Here is a 19,129-nt window from a genome sequence, read left to right as displayed (position 1 = left end):
TAACCTCAGGAAATCCTCTAGCGCGTTAGGAAGTGCAAAACCGATAGTGCGGGTCCAGCAAAGTGTTTCTATAGTTACCAGAGCCTGAATAGAAGGCAAAGCTGTCACCAAGACGACTTTAATGCTATTAATATGGATTTACGAAACATCCTGATAATGCTTAACTCAATTTGTGCCTAACAATCTTTCTGTATCTTTGTAGAATTTTTCTCAATCTGTAGCTTCTTTGTTCCCTTGCTATTACTTTTTAAACTGAAGCACTGAGTCTGTTTCTCCACTTATTAACTAAAATTGAATATTTGTCATCAACTTGAAACAAATGCAGGCATCGTTAATGATCGTTTGTTATCATGCAGAGCACACTGGGCAGCATGATGAGCCTTTACAGTGAAGCTGGAGACTTTGACAGTGTGGAGGTGAAGGGAGATGTTGTGTTCTCTGTAAGTTACGACGAGAGCAGCCAGAGCCTCCAGGTCTTCATCAAGGAGTGTCATCAGCTGGCTTATGGCGATGCTGCACGGAGTGTCTGCAACCCGTAAGAGCTTTCACTACACCCAAACCTACATCGAGCTCCAACTGGCAGAATTTAAAATTAAAAGCGAAGTTTAGTCAAACTTTAACCTTCAGATTAAGCAGCACTGTTGATTGTGCCTAAAAACTACACATTTTTCTACTGCGCACACACCCCTCAGTAATGTAAGCAAAGCTTTGATCAATGTCGATAAGAGGTTACTGTGTTTACTGAGTCTCAGTAAACACATCCCAGAGCTGATTAGTTGAGCTTCACAGGAAATTGAGTGTCAACAGACATACATTTTTCTCAGCATTTAGTCAGGAAATACAACAGATGAGCAGTAATAATGACAGGGAGACTCATGATTTGACCTGCTTCTGTGTTTATGTTACAGCTATGTCAAATGTTATCTGCTCCCTGACAAATCTCGCCAGAGCAAAAAGAAAACCAGCACCAAGAGGAACACTATAAACCCAGTCTACAGTGAAACTTTAAAGGTGATGATTTATCATTTTTCTCATGCCTAACTGGACTCCAACTGTTGATCTTACCCTGTTGACTTAAAGACGCTCCCTTATTAGCGACCTTGCGCCATGTCTGCTGCAAATAATGACCGCACCTACGGAGACCTTAAGGTTGATATTGACTTTGCAGATTAGAGTAGCTGTTGTCAAATATTGATTTTAGTCCCAGCCTTCAGTGTAGAGTCAGCTTAAGCAGAGTAGCAAACTGTTGACAGGGAAATTAACCAGAAAGATCCATCTCAACATGTTTTGTTTTTTTGTTGTTGTTAAATAATCTCAATTTTTCACGTCATAGTTTGTGTTCCTGTCTACTTTTAAAAGACTGAAATGTCCACATTTGGAGGTTGAAGCAGTAGCAGTGGTGTGAATTATTTCACCACTCACACCTGAGATCATATTATTTAACCAGATTGTAAATTATAATTTGAAACTACAAAGCTGTTTCAGAAGCAGATCAGGGTTTGGCTTAAAATGGGCATTTTGGGTCAATCAGTTATGGGTCAATACATATTCAGTATAAAAAAAAAAAGTTTGTTTTTTGTGAATATTGCACATTTCACTGAAAATGTGAGCGGCGAATAACTGTGTGGGTTGTGGCATCCTGGTGAGCTGACGAGGTTCAACTACGGGCTAAAAAGCTCCTCAAAGCCACGCGTTGGAGAATTATCTATCAGGCTTTTGATCATCACGTCTCCTCTCTTCTTCTACCAGTACTCTATCAACCGCTCTCAGTTGTCCACTCGCTCCCTCTCGATATCAGTCTGGCATCATGGTCGCCTCAGCCGCAACGCCTTCTTGGGAGAGGTGGAGATCCCCTTGGACTGCAGAGACCTCGACTCCCCACAGGAGGAGCGCATGGCTCTCCTGGCAAAGGTAGAGCAGAGATTCTGTGCTCTTTAAGGAGTTTTCTTGTAGCTATGTTGAAACTCAACAAATGGCTTGTTTACCCATGAGGTCCGATGCAGAGTGTACATCTGCGTCGTGCTGAATAGGTGGAGTTTGCACACATTTTAAACTGCGTATCGGGGGCGTGCACTGATGCCCCACCCAGTTTAAGCACTGAAGGAAGCCTGAATGACTACCTCGACCATGTGACTAATACAAACAAAGCTGGACCATTTTAGATGAAACGGTTAACAAATTAAAATATTGATTTTAATTGGTTTATCTGCAAAATGCCAGCAGGTGTTTGCTGATAGATTCCTCTCTTAGTGACACTGTGACCTTTAAACCTCAATTACTTTAAAGTGAGGAGACCTCACACAGGCAATGTCTCCCTTCTATTTGAAACATTTACTCCTTCCTCACCACTCATCATCAGCTTACTGTTTTATCCAGAGCCATGTAACATTTTATGAATTAACTAGAATTTGAATGAAGGGTCTCTAAGCAAAGGAGAGCTGCTCCAGGTAGCCGCTTCCTTTATCAGGCTGAAATAATAGCCTTTGTACTAATTTATAATTCTATCAACGCTGCTGTGAATGATGTCTCTTCCTTTATGAATTGCATCATACGGGTATTTACAACATGGACAATAAACTGCAGTTGTTTGGATAAAGTCACATGATCTGTGAAAACCAGTAAAACCTAACTGCTGTGTTATCACAAGATCCAGTTTGAGCTGTTTACTGTAGAAATTACCTTTGGTTGAGCTGGCAGTTGCTGTCTGAGGTTTAATTATAGAAAGTTCAGTAAAGAAATCTTAATAAAGCTCATGTAACTTTAATTTGATCTCTAAAATATTGATCATACCATGGGAGTCTTTGTAAGCAGCACTGTAAAACCAGGTGAGGGCTGATTTTAGATGAAGCGTTTGTGCTTGTGCTCTATTGCCCTGCTTTTTTACTGGATTTATTTTTCTTTATTACTTAGAGATAAAGCCACAGTGAACACGCTTTACATGTTGTCTGCATCCACACTAGCAGTCCATCCTCTGTGGACTGCTGCTTTTCATTGAGGGCATTTTAACACCTATAGTTTGTTAAATCTGGTCAGAATTCATTGATGAGTTTGTAGCTTTTCACTGTGATTTGATTTGTTTTTACACAAAGAAAAAATCCAAGTGCACTCCAAGCAAAACAAAATGCGTCACTACATAGAGAGTAGTCGGTCTGCTTATTGGCCTGATGTGTCTGTGGCAGAAGCAACAACAGTAAATGCAGAAAGGAGGTGTTGTGTTCTGGACTGTTGGAGAACATGAAAAATTTATTTCACAGCTAGATGCTAGCCCGTACAGACCCTTGCCACAGAATACAAAGCATAAATGGACTAAACACTGCAGGTGGGAAAACGCCCTGAAACTTATTGACCTGCAGATCAGTGCATTTGGATGAAAGCAGTGGCAGACCTGAGAATCTTAGTAACTACGTACATGTGTCCTTGTGCAGGAGACCGGACAAAATGATGGCTTCAGCAAGCAGCAAGAATAATAAAAAGCACATTACAGACCAGAGCGAGCAGCCCAAATGTCAATCAATTTAAATCAAAGCGACAGTATTGATTAGCTATGAAGAAAAGAGCCTGGCTGTTACAGATGTTGTCTCATATATTTACAGGTTTGAGTTTCCATGTTAGTACATTGACATGTGTACTTTTTTTTTTCTTGTCTTTTCAAACAGGCAGCCTCTGTTGTGCCACCTTCAGCTTTTGCTCAGTACAAAGGGGAATTGATTATCTCCTTGAAGTTTGTCACACCTAAAAAGCAAACAGCTGAGAAAACCAAAGGTAAAAAAAAAAGTGGCTGTTTCTATCTCTGGCTTTGCTTCAAATTTCTGAGCTCGTCTGTTCTCCCGTTCAGACAAAAAAGCCAGGGTGGAGGAAGGAGGAGAGCTGCATGTCCTAATAAAGGAGGCAAAGAATTTGATGGCAATGAAGTCAGGAGGCACATCGGATAGCTTTGTGAAGGGGTTGGTGATCACCTGTCCAATTCTTAAACCAATAAAAAAATTAATAAACGCACTCATGGTTTTTAAACGGGAATTTGTATTTTTTAAATTAGTTTGGTGTTTGTGGCTTTGCAGCTACCTGTTCCCAACTAAGGCAAAGAACTCAAAGAGGAAGACTCCAGTTATGAAGAAGAGCCTGAACCCCCACTACAATGAAACATTCGTGTACAAGGAGCTGACTCTGGAGCAGCTGAAGGAGATGTGTCTGGAGCTGACTGTGTGGGACAAAGAGTCCTTGCACAGCAATGAATTCCTGGGAGGTGTCCGCCTCAGCTCCGGAGAAGGTAAATGATAAGATCTATGAAGTCCTGGTGTCGTCTTTTTCACCTTTTTTCACGCTTTTAAAGCTCATATGTGAGATGGACTGTTTTTTGTTGGGGGGGGGGGGATAAACCAGACTATTATTTCTTTGCTGCTGTCTCCAGCAAGTGGAATAAATCATTAAACTACAAAGATTTTTGAGGTCGGCAACCATTGTTACCCCTCACCTGTAAAAGGCTGATGGGGTATTTTCATCACCGCAACAGGCAGGCGCGCAACATGGACGCCCAAGTTTGTTAATGTGATAGTTTGAATCTCAGTTATTTCAACATCCAGGTCAGAAGTTTTCAGAAAAATCTTGGAATGTGATAACTCGAGAAGAAAGTCGCCTAGGATTTTCAAATTTGTACCATAGGCACATCCATTGAGAGACTGGGTGGTAGCTATAGCAGCTGCCAGTATTTATTTATTTATTTAAATTATTTGTATTTTTATATTTTTTTTAAGCAGTTTCCTCTTCCTTTAGTATTACCTGTATTTGTTAGGTAAATTTTGTGGGCGTCTTTTAAAGTTGCATGATTTATTTATTTATTTTTTTTAATACAAAAGTCCCTCCAGTCCCCCTGCACTTCAACAAGGAAAAGCAAAGAGGAAAAACATCTCTGACTCTGGAATATATTTAAGTTTGAAGAACTTTTGAATGAAAAATGAGCACAATGAACGTCATCTCCCATTTCATGCACTTAAAACTGCACATGCACAAAGGGATGTGAGTCAGTATTTAAAAAACAAAAAACAAAAAAACAATTATCTTACAAAACATGAAAACATAACCTGTTAACAAACCAATTCATTTGTCAGATATTATTTATGGGCAATCGGACAGGAGTGACCACATGTTCCTTTATGTGGGCCTGCACAGCATTTTTATCTCTCGTCCCCCTCACCTCTCATACTGAGATACAAATTTTGTTTTCAGAAATCAACAATGTAAAACAAACTGTTCTAAGGTCTGGCTTTCATTGAAAGGCTACTTCCTCCTGCTAAGTAAAATGTTACCCTCTTTGTTCAAGCTACACCCAGCATTGGGGAAATTTGACCACAATCACACGCTGTGCAGAACTGTCTGGAATATAATGGGAGAAAGATGTGCTGTTGATGGATGTATCCCCAGCAAAATCAAATGATTAAAAGACAAAACAACAGAAATAACAGTTTGAAGGTTATTGTGATTAAAAGGAGAATGTACACAACTGGAAAAAATCATCCTTAAGACTAAGCTTTAGCTTCCTTGTGCTATATTTAGTAGCAAGGGGTTTGGGAAATTTGCATTCATATAAAATATATTTGTCCTTAAAACTCTTTGCTCTACGTTTAGTTTGTTAACATTTGGTCAGCCTAAAAGCAAGCAATATGTCACAGTGGAGTAAAGATGACTTGAATTGAAATTCATGCCAATATAATGGGTTTTACAATTAAACTAAAATACAAAAATTAAGCATCTTTGAGAAAAAACAGTTGTAGAATTTACCATTATTAATGATAAAAACAGATTCTGCAGTGACTGTGCACTCTTAACCCTGCAGGCACAGTAAAGGTGGGCAAAGAGGAGGTGGAGCTGGACTCGGTTGGAGAGGAGATTAGTCTCTGGCAGAAGATGATGCAGTACCCGGACTCATGGGCAGAGGGCACTCTTACACTGCGTTCCACTATGGGGAAGGCGAAGGGCAAATGAGGACAGCACACGCCTGAGATGATGAGAAGCTGTGTCCTGTGAGACTAACATGGGATTGTGGATTAATTTTATTTTCTCAAGCTTGTCACACCAGAGCAGGCCGGTCTCTTGAAGTGAGCGGTCACCCAGTTTGTTGTCGTGACACTTCACAGCTGCTCACACCTGCTCTCTCTGCACGGGGTTCATCTTTAACACGGCCCCCAAACTGCAGATGGGTGTTAACCTTTTGGAAGCGTGCCAAAGCATCACCACAACAAATTTATTTTGTTAAAGCAGTCACTTTTTTAAAAATTCAAACTGTATATATATTATAGCTATTCAAAATCATGCACAGCACTTGGCAGTTTCTCACAGTTTTCTTTATTTGTGTCGAGATGTATACTGGTGTGGGGAAACAAACTGGTTATGCAGTATTTCAGCTGTCGCTTCTAAGAAATTCTGCTTTATTTAATCCATACCAGTGCATTTACATTACTATTTGTATAACTTGCATGAGAAGTTTTTCAATAAAGAACATTTTATCTTTGGTAACACCGTTTACCTCAATGCTCTCTCCACCAAAAAACAAAAATAAACAAAACTCAGACATTCTTTCACTTTCTCCACTTTAAACTAAAGATAAAAGAGAGCAACACTACACACGCTACACTTTTTTTCCGCTTTTTTTTTTAAATGTTGGTAAAAAATATAACTTTTAGGAGATAAAGCTTTTATAACCTTTAGAGCAAAGTTGGCAGTAGATTATATTTATCAGATCTGACTTGTTATGCATGCAAGTTTATATCCTATTGAATTAAAGTTGATTTATATACTGCTTCAGACTAACTGCTCAGAAGCATTTCAGTGTATGATGTGGTGAAAGATGCTTCTAGAAGGAATTTGGTTACATCTGAGTCCAGCTGGGAATTTTCTTTGATAATAAAGAAGCTCCATACAAATACATATCTACATTTCTATATGTGTGTGTGTGTGTATATACACATATTTGCTGGTGTGTTTTACTTCTAATCTTAAATGCTAGATATTCTGTGGCAAACTCTTTCTGCTGTCAGCACCCCTTTGGCTGATGATTTAATACAGAGCAAACAGTGCTTGCACTTCAGTGTTGTATAATCACATTTTAAAACAAGGAACTGCTGTCTTGTCTTTTTTTTCCCCGCTTCAAATGTTCCTCTGAACCTGGTTTCTGGTTGTTTGTCCTTACTCACTGTGTGTTAGTAATACTGATGAGTGCATTGCTGTGGCAACGACAGAGGTTTATTAAATTAGTCACAGAAATCGCTGCGGAGCTCCAGTTTCTCCCGTTCCTCTTCGTCCAGCAGGAAACTGTCGATGTAGGAGAACAGCTCATCTGAACCCACGGGGGAAATGAAGCGCTCTCGGTCCAGACCGAGCTCATCCAGGAGCACCATGCTGAAGTAGCTTCTGGATATTCTGAATGCTTGCCTGTGGAGAAACCCAATAAGAGCCATTAACACATCCTCTACAGTGAAAATTACAAATAACAAAGTTTTACAGTCTGCATTTTGTCATTTTACTCTAATAGTAATTATATATATATATTACAAGGATGATATATAATTCATCCTTGTAATATTCTGGATATCTGGATATTTATAATTGGCAAACGTTGCTTAAAAAAAGTCAACTTTTTGCTTCAAGGTTTGCCTTCTCAAAGTAGTCACACATCATTCTTTAGGTGTTCAAAATGATCAGATTGGAGTATAAAAGCTGCATTATCTATTTTAGTTTTGAACACTTGATTCCTGAATTTAAAAACATCCATCCGTTATCTTCCACGTCTCAAATTCTGAGTCCTGCAGAGTCTCCCAGCCTCTCACAGAATAACACCATATAAAGTTGTTACAATAATGTCAGGCATGTTTTTTAGAGACTTGAGAAATTGATTCAAGCTTTACAGCTCTGAATGCCTCAGGGTGTTCATTGCCTGGTAACTTTGTTGTTTGGATAAATTTAGCTTTTAGTTTTCGGTTATAGCTGCCTGCTACGATTGAAAAGGTTATGATAGCGATGAGGGACTGGAACTGTGCTCCCTAGAACTAAAACAAGGATAAGGACGTCTAAAACACTCAGGAGAACTGAGGGGAAACTTCAGAGTTAGCATCTGAGTGCCCTAAACCTACATTCTTTCTAATGATCAGTAAACAGACCCCACTTCTTATTGTGTCTATGGCCTCAATACAGGCCTCTGTCCACAGTCTGTGTTTTTTTTTTGGACTCTCAGCATCTGTTTTCTACACAAATACCAAGAAGATCGGTGCTGTTTATACTTCAAACCTCAGTACAAAACACTGTACACACAGTATTTTCAACATTGGGCAGAATTTACAATACCAGCACTGTAAATAGTGATGGAGGAGATTTAAAAAAAAAAAAAAAAAAAGCTTTTATAGCATAGCAATAATAAACTCTTCACAGAAGTGCTCATATAATTAGCGCCAGGTTGCTTCCACCCCAAGAAACACTGTATGTGAACACAGATCCTAAAATATTTCTGGTTTGTGGTCTCAATCACTAGTTTCATGTCTTATTTAGTACAAAAATAAGTGAATGATGATCCCATTTAAACTGGAATAACATTACTGCCTTGTGATGAATATATTCTCAGAATAAGCTGGTGACAGCCAAAATGTTCAAAACAAGTCTTCAAAATAGGATTTAGCGAACCAATGGGTTACAGCGAGGTAGTTACAGCCATCATTTATATACAGTCTATGGAGAGTGCACGCTCACTGTATTAAAAAGAGTATTGTTCAGTGCAGCTTTATACTTGTTGGCTTTCAACTCATTGCTTTCAATTACAATTCGATGTATTTCCTTCCAACTCTAAGCTATGTTCAGATAAAACATGTCCCTTTATTGATGTCTCAATTCACCTGATGATTTGAGCTCTGCTCACTCAGTTTACCTCAGTACTCTTTAGGATTTGTGTGTCTGCAGTGAGACCTTAGGTTAGGAAGAGTTTCCAGTCTGGAAAAACTGAGGAATGCTTCTTACTCAAATTGCACAGTTGTAGGAAAGAATCTTTATCGAGGCATTTCCTAAGATGAATTATTTTTTAATGTTTATTTTTACTGCAAAATGCTCAGCTTCAAAAGCATCGCAGTGCTTCTCAGGGAAACCAAAAGCCAGATGATTATTACTGATGTTTTGTCGGGTCTGTTGAAATCCCATCGAAGTGATTATTATGCTATATTTAGAAGTGTTAATCTTTGAATGGAGACTCTCTTTTTATTAGGAGACTCCTGACATTTAAAGCTTGTGAAAATAACTCCTGACTGTTAAGTGAAATGGAAATTTTATAAAGTCATTTCAGGATGGATTTTTTAAAGTCACCATAAAAGAACCATAAAACTGTTGAACAAATAAATTATTACCTTAAACCCTCTATGACTTGAGGCTGAAGAAGACTTTCTTTAATGCGGCCAGTCTCACGAGGAGGAGAGCCCAGAAGCTCGATTACGGTTACGTGCCGGAGGGCTAATCCACAATCTGCTTTCTGAATCAGGAAAAGGGGAAACACATGATTGGGTTCTTGTTACTTATTAAACGGCTTCAAGTGGGCTGATCAAGTAAAGTCTCACTTGTGTCATGATGTTCTGGAGCTGGTAGTCAGGGTCCGACATGTTGGGTGCAGACACGATCAGCAGCCTCCGCTTTTCATAGAACTGATCCAGGAGAGCTGGCGCTGTCTTTACATCGGCTTTAATCTCAATTGCTACAAACAAAAGGTCATAGTTACATCCTCCACTTATACCCCTCCACATGTACATAAGCACATACAAAAGCATTCTGTTATGTATGCAGTGCACTCCATACTGTAATAATGTATAGATTTCAGATGTATTCTCTTCTATCTCATACTTTTTGCTGCCACCATGGAGACTTTAACCAGATCCCCCACCTCTGGCTAAAATCTCCAAAAATTTAAATTTATTAATTTTTTCGCTGAAGCGTAAAATCGCACGAGCTGTTCAAGATTAAAGCAGCGCTGTTCAGCCTTTTCAGCTCTGACCTTCTTAAGAAGAAAGTGTGTAATCATCACTCCTCATCAACGCTTTTAGACACCATCAAAAATGTCCTGCCTCTGAATATCTGTCACAACATAAATAACAAAAGGACAGAGGAAACTGTAAAGTGGAACTTTTTATTCCTCTAATAATTATCTTTGTGGGGTGCTTTCCCCTTAAGTCGGGAACCACTGGACTTTACTACCTCACTGTATATAAAATATTTGCTGGTTGATGCAAAACAGCCATGATAAACAACTGTTTATTAACTATACTAATATACTAGTGCAAAAAATGCAAGTATCCTGAAAAGTTACTTTCATATAGTCATTTGATGTGAAGTGAAATCTTACAAGCTTCATTTCTTTTGTTTGAATTTTGATGATTGTTGGTTAAAGCTCACAAAATCAGAAGTGCAATATCTGTATGGGCTCAAAATGTGGTCATAAATATTTTGTACTTGTAAATCAGTTTCGTATGTGTAAAAAGAATTTGTGTGTGCGTAAAAAAGATTTGTGTGTGTAAAAAAATTTGTGTGTGCGTAAAAAAGATTTGTGTGTGGACTTAGCCAAAAAAAAACCCTGCAAGTTACAAGTACGAATTTTGACCCTATTTTTCTTCCTTTCATCTGATTGGTCAATGTCATGTCAATCACAAATGTAACAATCCAATCAGAGAACAGATGGGTTTGGCTGTCGGAGGGGCGCTTTTTTGAACTGCAGGTCCTTGAAGGGTGATACAGTTTGAAGCTGGAGGATCTCTATATAAATATCCAATAGCAGCTAGGTCCCCTAACTTTCAGTAGCTGTTGAAAGGGTAAAGTTGTGCTATATCAGTGGTTAGAAATACCGTTATTACTTTAGGATTAGTTTAACACAAAGTCAGGGCTGACCTGGGACCATTGCTGTGCGTCACAGTGCGCCGCATAAAAGTCCTTTCACATCGGACGCAGGATGTGCTGCTAATGCTAACTGCTAACTAAAAGCAAAGGATCCAGAATTTTTTGCGCTGGCTGCTGAGCTCTGTGGGTTTTTGCAGCAGCTCTACCTGTACTAGATGCACCTGCTCCGGAGCAGGTGCATCTTTTCTATCTCTGACTTTATGTCCTCTACAAGAGTTTCTGTTTTTATTTTGCTAGTTCTTCAAATGTTCAATAAAAACATGTATGCTAATTCATAACGAAGAAAGCTTTGTGATGAAGACTGTCATTTCCAAAACACTGGCCGCCCCCACCCCACGGTCCGCAGTGCTGTTGAAAAGGCTGTGGAAGTCCCTGTATTAAACACGTAGACCTGTGACACAAAAATCACCAAACTTGGACGACCACAGACTGTTTTCCTTCGTGGTGATGAAGGAAAACGCTGGGTTGGCATGTAAAAGGGCATTTATTCCCTTCAAAGACCTGCAGTTCAAAAAAAGCGCCCCTCTGACAGCCAAACCCATCTGTTCTCTGATTGGATTGTTACATTTGTGATTGACATGACATTGACCAATCAGATGAAAGGAAGAAAAATAGGGTCAAAATTCGTACTTGTATCTTGCAGGGTTTTTTTTTGGCTAAGTCCACACACAAATCTTTTTTACGCACACACAAATCTTTTTTACACATACAAATCCTGATTTACAAGTACAAATCCTGATTTACAAGTACAAAATATTTATGACCACATTTTGAGCCCATATATCTGAAATGATTTGAAGATTTCATTTTGAGTTTGAATGAATGAATTTTCAAACATTATAAATACAATATACCTCTCAATCTAGTTTAGAACACACTACCACAACACTGCTGACTCGACAGTTGTCCAGATGACGATCATGGGGAGGGTAAGCCACAGAAACTTATGGCTGAAAAGGCTGGCTGTTCACAGAGTGCTGTATCGAAGCATTTTAATGGAAACCTGACTGGATGGGAAAAGTGTGGTAGGAAAAGATGCAAAGGCAACAGGGACGACCGCAGCCTTGAGCAGACTGACAAGAAAAGTCGATTAAAGAATTTGGGAAAGCTTTACAAGGAGTGGAATGATGGTGGTGTCAAAGCATCAGGAGCCACCACCCACAGACGTCCTCAGGGAAAGAAGCAGTCTTAATATTAAGCTACTCCTGAACCAAAGACAACATCAGAAGGCCTCTCTTCAGATGAAGGTAATTTTTGGTAAATCTAAGTCCTAGTGTCTAGAGCAGGGGTCTCTAATCCCAGTCCACGAGGGCCGGTGTCCCTGCAGGTTTTAGATGTGTCCTTGATCCATCACAGCTGATTTAATTGGATAAATTATCTTCTCAACATGTCTTGAAGTTCTCCAGAGGCCTGGTAAAGAACTAATCATGTGATTCGGGTGTGTGGACCCAGGGTGAGACCTAAAACCTGCAGGGACACCGGCCCTCGTGGACTGGGATTGGGGACCCCTGGTCTAGAGGAACAATGGACAGATAGAGAATCCCCGGTGTGTGAAGTCCAATGTAAAGTTTCTGCAGTCTGCGATTCATCTGCCGGTGTTGGTGGTGGTTGGTCCACTTCAGTTCCTTTTCCAGCAGGACTTAGCACCTTCCCACAGAGTCAAAACTGCTACCCGATGGTTACCATATTATTACTGTTGCTTAGTGGCCAGTCAACTCACCTGTCCTAAATACCACAGAGTATCTATGCTGTATTGTCAAGAGGTAGATAAGAATCGACTGAACCAACCATCAAAGCAACACAGGGTTCATAACACCTCGGCAGTGCCATAAGTTGATGCACTAATTCATGTTAATGGAGCCTCAACTGAGTACTGACTGCAGTCTTTGGCTCTTTTCCACAGCATGTCTTTCTGTCTTCCTTCTCTCACCCCAACTGGTCGCAGCAGATGGCCCCGCCCCTCACTGAGCCTGGTTCTGCCGGAGGTTTCTTCCTGTTAAAAGGGAGTTTTTCCTTCCCACTGTCGCCAAAGTTCCTGCTCATACGGGGTCATATGATTGTTGGGTTTTTCTCTGTATGTATTATTCTAGGGTCTACCTTACAATATAAAAATGTTTTTTTTTACTCTATTTATTATATTGTTGTGTCAGTCTGGTACATTTGCCACTGTTATACAGTCATCTTAAAGTCACCTATTTGCAGACTCAGTACTCACGAACACACTCAGCAGGATCTCCGCCCCAGCTTCGGTTGAATTGGCAGACACGACTCGACACCCCCCTCCGTTCGTATCCTCCTTCGCAGTGGTATTCACACGTTGCACCATAGTTGTTCCCATCGGAGGAGCAGCTGAGGTAACTATGCAAGGGTGGAAAGAGTTCTGGACATCTTCTCACTGAATGGAAAACAAAATCATGTAAATAAAATACAACAGTGATAACAAAATAGTAACTCAAGAAATCCGGTTTGGCAGCTTACCCTCAACACGCACTATAAACTTGCAGGCAGCTCTGTTCCTGGCCTGATCGTACACTTTATATCGGATAATGTGAAGTCCCTCTTTAAAGTCAGTGCCTGGCTCCTGGCCCACTAATATCACACTGCAGAGAGACACAGTAGCCAACAAAATGTTCAAATCCATTTAATAATGAACAGGAAAGGGAAATAAAGGAAGTCGGCGACATACTCGAGTGACTTGTGAGCAGTGTCTGTGGCTGTCGGAGGGTCCCAGGTCACCTTGGCGGTGAGCTTTCCAGGCTCAGCGACCTTGAGTCTAGATGGAGGACACTTTATCTTTGGAGGATCAGTATCTGAAATAATGGCAATGCAGCATTAGAGAAAGGAAGCAAGCGTGTTGTCAGCATTGCCCAACTGCTACAGCTATAAAGAGCAGAATTTAATTCAGAAAGCAACAAGCCACAGTTTGGATTCAGTCCAGAGAACAGACGAGGAGGAAATATGCTTGTTTTTGTGAGACTGTAAAAGGAGCCAATCCTGTCAAGGAATGAAGGATAACCACACCAGAGCAGATGGCCTGATTTAAAGTCCATGTATGGCAGTAAGTTAAAAAATATAGCTGACAGAATTTCCAAACATTTGGTCGGCTTCACTTGGATCTACACACTGAGACTGTGCTGCGTACCTGAACACACCGGCTGTACTCCGCTCCATGACCCCCTGTGCTGGCAGATGCGTGATGGTTCTCCTTCAATGCGATAGCCAGTGTCACAGGCAAAGTCACACCTGGAGTCCACCATAAAGCCCTGAGTGCAGGTGTACCTGCCATGGTAAATGAGGGGCAGCATGTGGCAGCGCATCTCTGATGGACACATAGAGAGTATGTTAAATGGCCACAGTGGTTGCTGTTCATATTAAACATGGTCAAAATTGTAACTAATGAGCTCAGTGTATGTTCAAGTAAGAACCAGACTGCTCTAAACATTTAGTTTTAGATTATTTTATTCTCTTGGGTCTATATAACATCACTGACAGCAGATATCCTTAACATGGACACGTCAGCCTCACACTTTCCACTGTAAGCACAGAAGCCCCACCCATCTGCTTTTCAAACCTTCTGTATGGGAGGGGGCAATCAAAAGAAACGTTCCTTAAAGGTTAAAATTGTTAAGGAGTCTGCTTCAGAGTATTAAAAAAAGAACAATTTATTATTTTGAACTGTGAATCATAAAAAGCCACCTCAGGAAAGTCCAAGAATTAAAAGGTTTGGCTGGTGATTTTCTATTTTTAGTATCAACAACACTAGCAGTGTGAGCACGTGTGAAGAAAATATCTAAAAACAGGATTTGATTTAACTCTCCGAGCTGTTAAAAAGGCTCAAACTGGGAACTGCATTTTTAAGCAACTATTACTCTCAAAGAGTAAAAAAAAGTGTAATTGGGGACTATTTTCAGCAGTGGATTAACACTTACATGTTGTGCCAGTGAATAAAATTAACAACTCCAGTGCTCATGGTAATAAGGGAACATGTGAACTGAACTGATTTTATAATTCCTGGCCAGTAAGAATGAGATGTAATGAATATTTTCAAATAACAGACACTCACCGTATTTGCTGATCGATTTTCTTGGTCAGAAAAACAAAGAGTGTCACCAAACTGATCACATGTTAAGTTAAAATCTCCACATACTGCGGCAGTAAGCAGTCCCAGACCAGCGGCGATTAGCGAGGCACATAATGGAGCGTCTTCCCAGCAGCTTGTACCCTCGATCGCAGCTCATCTGGCAACGCGTTCCCAATGTGCTCCTGTAGGCTCTGCCTCGAGGGGAGTGGCAGGTCACCTCACCGTTGGTCAGACCCGGAGGATGGCACCAGTAAGGGTCTGTTTTTAAAGAGCAGCCAGAATCAGATTTGTGTGATTCCTTTAGACTCTGAGTGTTGGACTCAGTGTTCACTCATGTGAAAAGTGGGATTTCAGACTGTGCTTGTCTATATCAGTTAATCAGTCTTTATTATAGAGTTCAAAGATTCAAACTTCAGCAAGAAACCAGATGAAAAGCACCACAAAAATTATTATTAGAAAGAAGCATCTGAGCAAACCATAAGACTTCTGAAACAGTGACTTTTGGACAGAGGACACAAAAGTGGAAATGTTTGGCTGTGATGCACAGAGTCACATTTGGAGAAAACCAAACACTGCATATCAGCATAAACAACTCATACCAAGTGTCAAACACGGTGATGGTGTGGGCTTGTTTTGCAGCCACAGGACCAGGACACCTAGCAGTCATTGAGTCGACCATGAGCTCCTATGTATAACAGAGTATTCTAGAGTCAAATGTGAGGTCATCTGTCTGACGACCTCAACACAATTAAAATGCTTTGTTGGGAATTTAAGAAAGCTGTGCCTAAACAAATGCCTCCAATCTTCAATGAACTGAAGCAACGTTGTGAAGAGGATTAAGCCAGACATCAAGGCAGCAAAGAATGAATAAAAAAATAAATAAACAAGTTTTCTTTCTAATGGCTTTAACAGCAGTGACTGACACAAAAATCAAAAAACATTTCATCTGGATTGCATAACCCTGGATCCAAAGAAGTAAGCAGGCTATAAATATCTATATTCTCTTTATCATCTGGTTTCCTAGAAGAGTCTTTGAGCAAAAACCTAAAAGTTAACAGACTTTCTCACTAAGCTGCTTATTCTTGACACCAGATGTGTTAGCTACCGTCATATGAGCGACAGAGGCCAAATCTTTAATAGACACTGTTTGATGGTATGTTCTGACATATGGCCCAGCCCCAGTGAGTGTCTGTTGTCCATACGCACTTGTGTAGTCCAGTTGAGGAGTCGTATCTTCCTCTGTAAACTCATTTTCGTATACTGTAGTCCCAGAGCCAGCTGAAAAAACAACCAGACATGTCACATGTGTTTATGGTAGACTGTCACTCAAATAGCACTTTTTTACTCTTTTTTGAGCTTTCTTACTACAAGTATCATTCACACGTATTTAAAAAACCTAAGCACTTTTAACCTAACATTCACACACTCACATGGAAACATCAGGAGCAACCTAACCCCTGGACATGTATTTAAGCCAACATGTAGAAAAGCCTAGGGCTCGAACCCCAAACCTCCTGAGCATCAGCTGGGGTGAAATAATACGACTGAAGCACATATTATGTAGGTCACACAGAAGCAGGCAGACAAACTTTTCTCACCGCGCACTCTCATTTCCACAACCTCCTTTCAGCTTCCTTTAGCACAACTCAAATAATATTCCACCTGGATTTCCAATCAGGAAATGGAAACTCCTGGGGCTCTTTGCTTTCTTGAGGTGATGCATGTAAATGGCCTTGGTTATGTTTTGAAACTTTCACTTTAACTCCACCACACATCAGGACAAACAGCATGTTTTCATTACCCACTTGGCGATTGTGTCTCTTACTCACCATTTTCCATGTTCTAACAGTTCTTGTACTGTACTTTCTGCACAATAAATCACTGTTACTCTTCTTTCTCTGCAGTGGTGGCTCAGGCACAGTATCCTGAAAATGACTCTGTGTTTAGAGCTGAGTGCCAAACTTTCCAGTCTGTCAATCCCCCACCCCCCATCCCAGCTCTCAGTTCCTGCTCTGCTTCCTTTGCTTCAGCTCAGCATTAAACTTAGTCTCAAGCTAATAAAGTCCACTTTAAAGCATTTTATTAGTAATGATACATTTAATTTCCCTACTCTGCTCCAGATTCTTCCCAAGATAAGCAGATTAAACCCACCGTCAGTGGGGTTTGTTGTTTGTTTTGTTTTTCTTATAAAGAGCCCAATGTTCCACACAATACACTTCCCCAGGCTAATATTTCCCCTCACAGAGAATTAGTCACACAGGAAATAACAGGCTAATCACTGCAGTGTTCAAATATAGAAATGGACATTACTGCAAGTGGGGTGTACTATCATGCATATGGCAATTAAAATGATATGTGAGATTATACATGGATAAAATTGAAATGGAGGTTTTCTATAGATTTGAGCTGTTTTTCCTAATAGGCAAACATAACCTTGGAGATTAGACTTCTTGTTACTCATTCAGCTTTTGTGATAATATGTATGAAAATAGTCCCCTCATAACTTGTTCTCGGACCCAAAGAGAATCAATTTTTTCTCACGTATGACAAAGAAAGGCTTGCCCGACTGGTGCTTTTACTCAAACGCTGCTTCTGATGACTAAGGGGTGCAGAATACCCAGACACTGACACACATTAGGCAGATTTTACTGCAGAGACATGCACACTGCAGGCAGAGTGAGACCATGCAGCAGAAATGAGTCAGACCACAAAGAAGCTGCTGCTCATCTGACATTTCATCCGTCTCTAATGACAAAGCTGAGAGACCGAGCATCATCCTTTCAATCACTCCTCATCATCACTGGAGTTCATATGTGCTGCCGAGGGGAATCTCAGGTCATGTCATTATCTTGCAGGATTAAATGAAGGCTTTAGCACGTTTGGCCCGGAGGGGGACTCCTCAGTAATTAACTGGAGCCGAGCCGTAATTAAACTGCTTGGTCAGCAAACGGGGAAGGAACACCTGAAGAGAAATGAAGCTCAGCTCATTTTTAAAGTCATCTTATCCTGGATTTTAGCCAGTTGCATGTTGGGAGATGTTGTGGAGGCACAAATGGAGCAGGAACCTCCATTTGTACTCATCGATTCACCTAAAAAATGCAGCACATCTGGATCTAATACCAGTGGCTTTACTGCAGAGAAGGAGGTATTTCCCAGCTGCAGGGAAGATGAGTGACTTGAACCTTGGCCAACCATCTAATATATTACATATTCATGCAAATTGTTTTAGTTGAGACTTGCAACAAAACCAATCCTTGAATTTATACTAAACTTAGACTAAATAACTTTTCCTTTAAGTATCTACATTTTAGAGAAGATCACTGTCAGACAGATGTAGTTACTTTAGATTACTTTAGATAGCTAGATAGCTTTAGTCGAACAACTGATTGATTGAGCTAAAACAAAACAATCATTATTTTAAGTTAAAGTTATTCTTTACTTGCCAAAGATTTCATGGTTTCTCTCTCTTAAATATGAGCGCTTGCTGCTTCCCATTTTTATCAGAGATGTCACTTACGCTTTGGAAATATGAGTTTTCATGGTTACTGTAGCTAAACAGAAGCAGCAGATTGCTCGTTAGTTTCAGCCTCTGTTTCAACTTCACCATCTAGTTTCTGCTAACAGAATATGCACTATCCAAAACCTTGGGAGCAAACGTTTTTGCATTGGGACCTTAAGGAGTAGTTTTACTTTGTTGATTCTGTACTTTTCCTTTGATCACAGGAAAGTACATCGTGCACTGTAATCACGTGGTACTTTGATGAAATCTAGCCCCTAACATTTGAATTGTTGTTTATTTTTGTTTTCTTGTCTCGTACACGCTAGGTTTGTCGCATGGACTCACCTGTGAAGAACAAGATGAAGACAGCAACAGAGCGGCTGAGGCGCATGTCAGAAACGCAGAGATGACACTCCTGGATGAGATCTAACTTTTTTGTACAACTCCAAGAATCTCAGAGTCCAACACAGACCTATAAAACTGAGGAAAGCTTTAAAAAAAAAAGAGTTGTCTGAATAATCCCCACAGTCAACAACGAGCGCTCCTTTCACGCAGCAGCCTCCTCAGCTTTTGTTAAGGAAATATTCTTCTAGTTCATCACAGAGACAAAAACCACTTGGTGGCACTAACGGGCTTCT

At 40.3% G+C, this 19,129-nt stretch overlaps 2 protein-coding genes across 6 annotated transcripts in view; one reads left to right on the top strand and one right to left on the bottom strand.

Moving 5' to 3' along the window:
* The window catches only part of sytl4 (synaptotagmin-like 4), a 15,813-nt gene extending 9,330 nt beyond the window's left edge, over positions 1-6,483 (top strand). For all 5 annotated transcript variants that reach the window (XM_040016646.1, XM_040016642.1, XM_040016643.1 and 2 more), the window contains 7 exons: positions 357-535; positions 909-1,011; positions 1,750-1,911; positions 3,657-3,762; positions 3,836-3,944; positions 4,059-4,267; positions 5,831-6,483. In XM_040016646.1, coding sequence (XP_039872580.1) covers positions 357-535; positions 909-1,011; positions 1,750-1,911; positions 3,657-3,762; positions 3,836-3,944; positions 4,059-4,267; positions 5,831-5,979 — 1,017 coding nt within the window. In that variant the 3' untranslated portion in view covers positions 5,980-6,483. The remainder of the gene's footprint in view (positions 1-356; positions 536-908; positions 1,012-1,749; positions 1,912-3,656; positions 3,763-3,835; positions 3,945-4,058; positions 4,268-5,830) is intronic.
* On the bottom strand, positions 6,324-19,129 carry srpx2 (sushi-repeat containing protein X-linked 2). Its single transcript, XM_040016648.1, has 10 exons — positions 18,837-19,129; positions 16,199-16,270; positions 15,059-15,250; positions 14,054-14,230; positions 13,598-13,721; positions 13,390-13,511; positions 13,127-13,306; positions 9,585-9,718; positions 9,378-9,499; positions 6,324-7,425 (listed from the first exon to the last, which is right to left on the bottom strand). Exons 1-10 carry the CDS (start codon positions 18,880-18,882, stop codon positions 7,245-7,247), a joined length of 1,350 nt encoding a protein of 449 aa, XP_039872582.1. The 5' UTR covers positions 18,883-19,129; the 3' UTR covers positions 6,324-7,244.

This window comes from Simochromis diagramma, unplaced genomic scaffold (genome assembly GCF_900408965.1).
Source record: "Simochromis diagramma unplaced genomic scaffold, fSimDia1.1 OVJJ01000685.1, whole genome shotgun sequence".
NCBI lineage: Eukaryota > Metazoa > Chordata > Actinopteri > Cichliformes > Cichlidae > Simochromis > Simochromis diagramma.
This window is presented reverse-complemented; position numbering and strand designations above follow the sequence as displayed.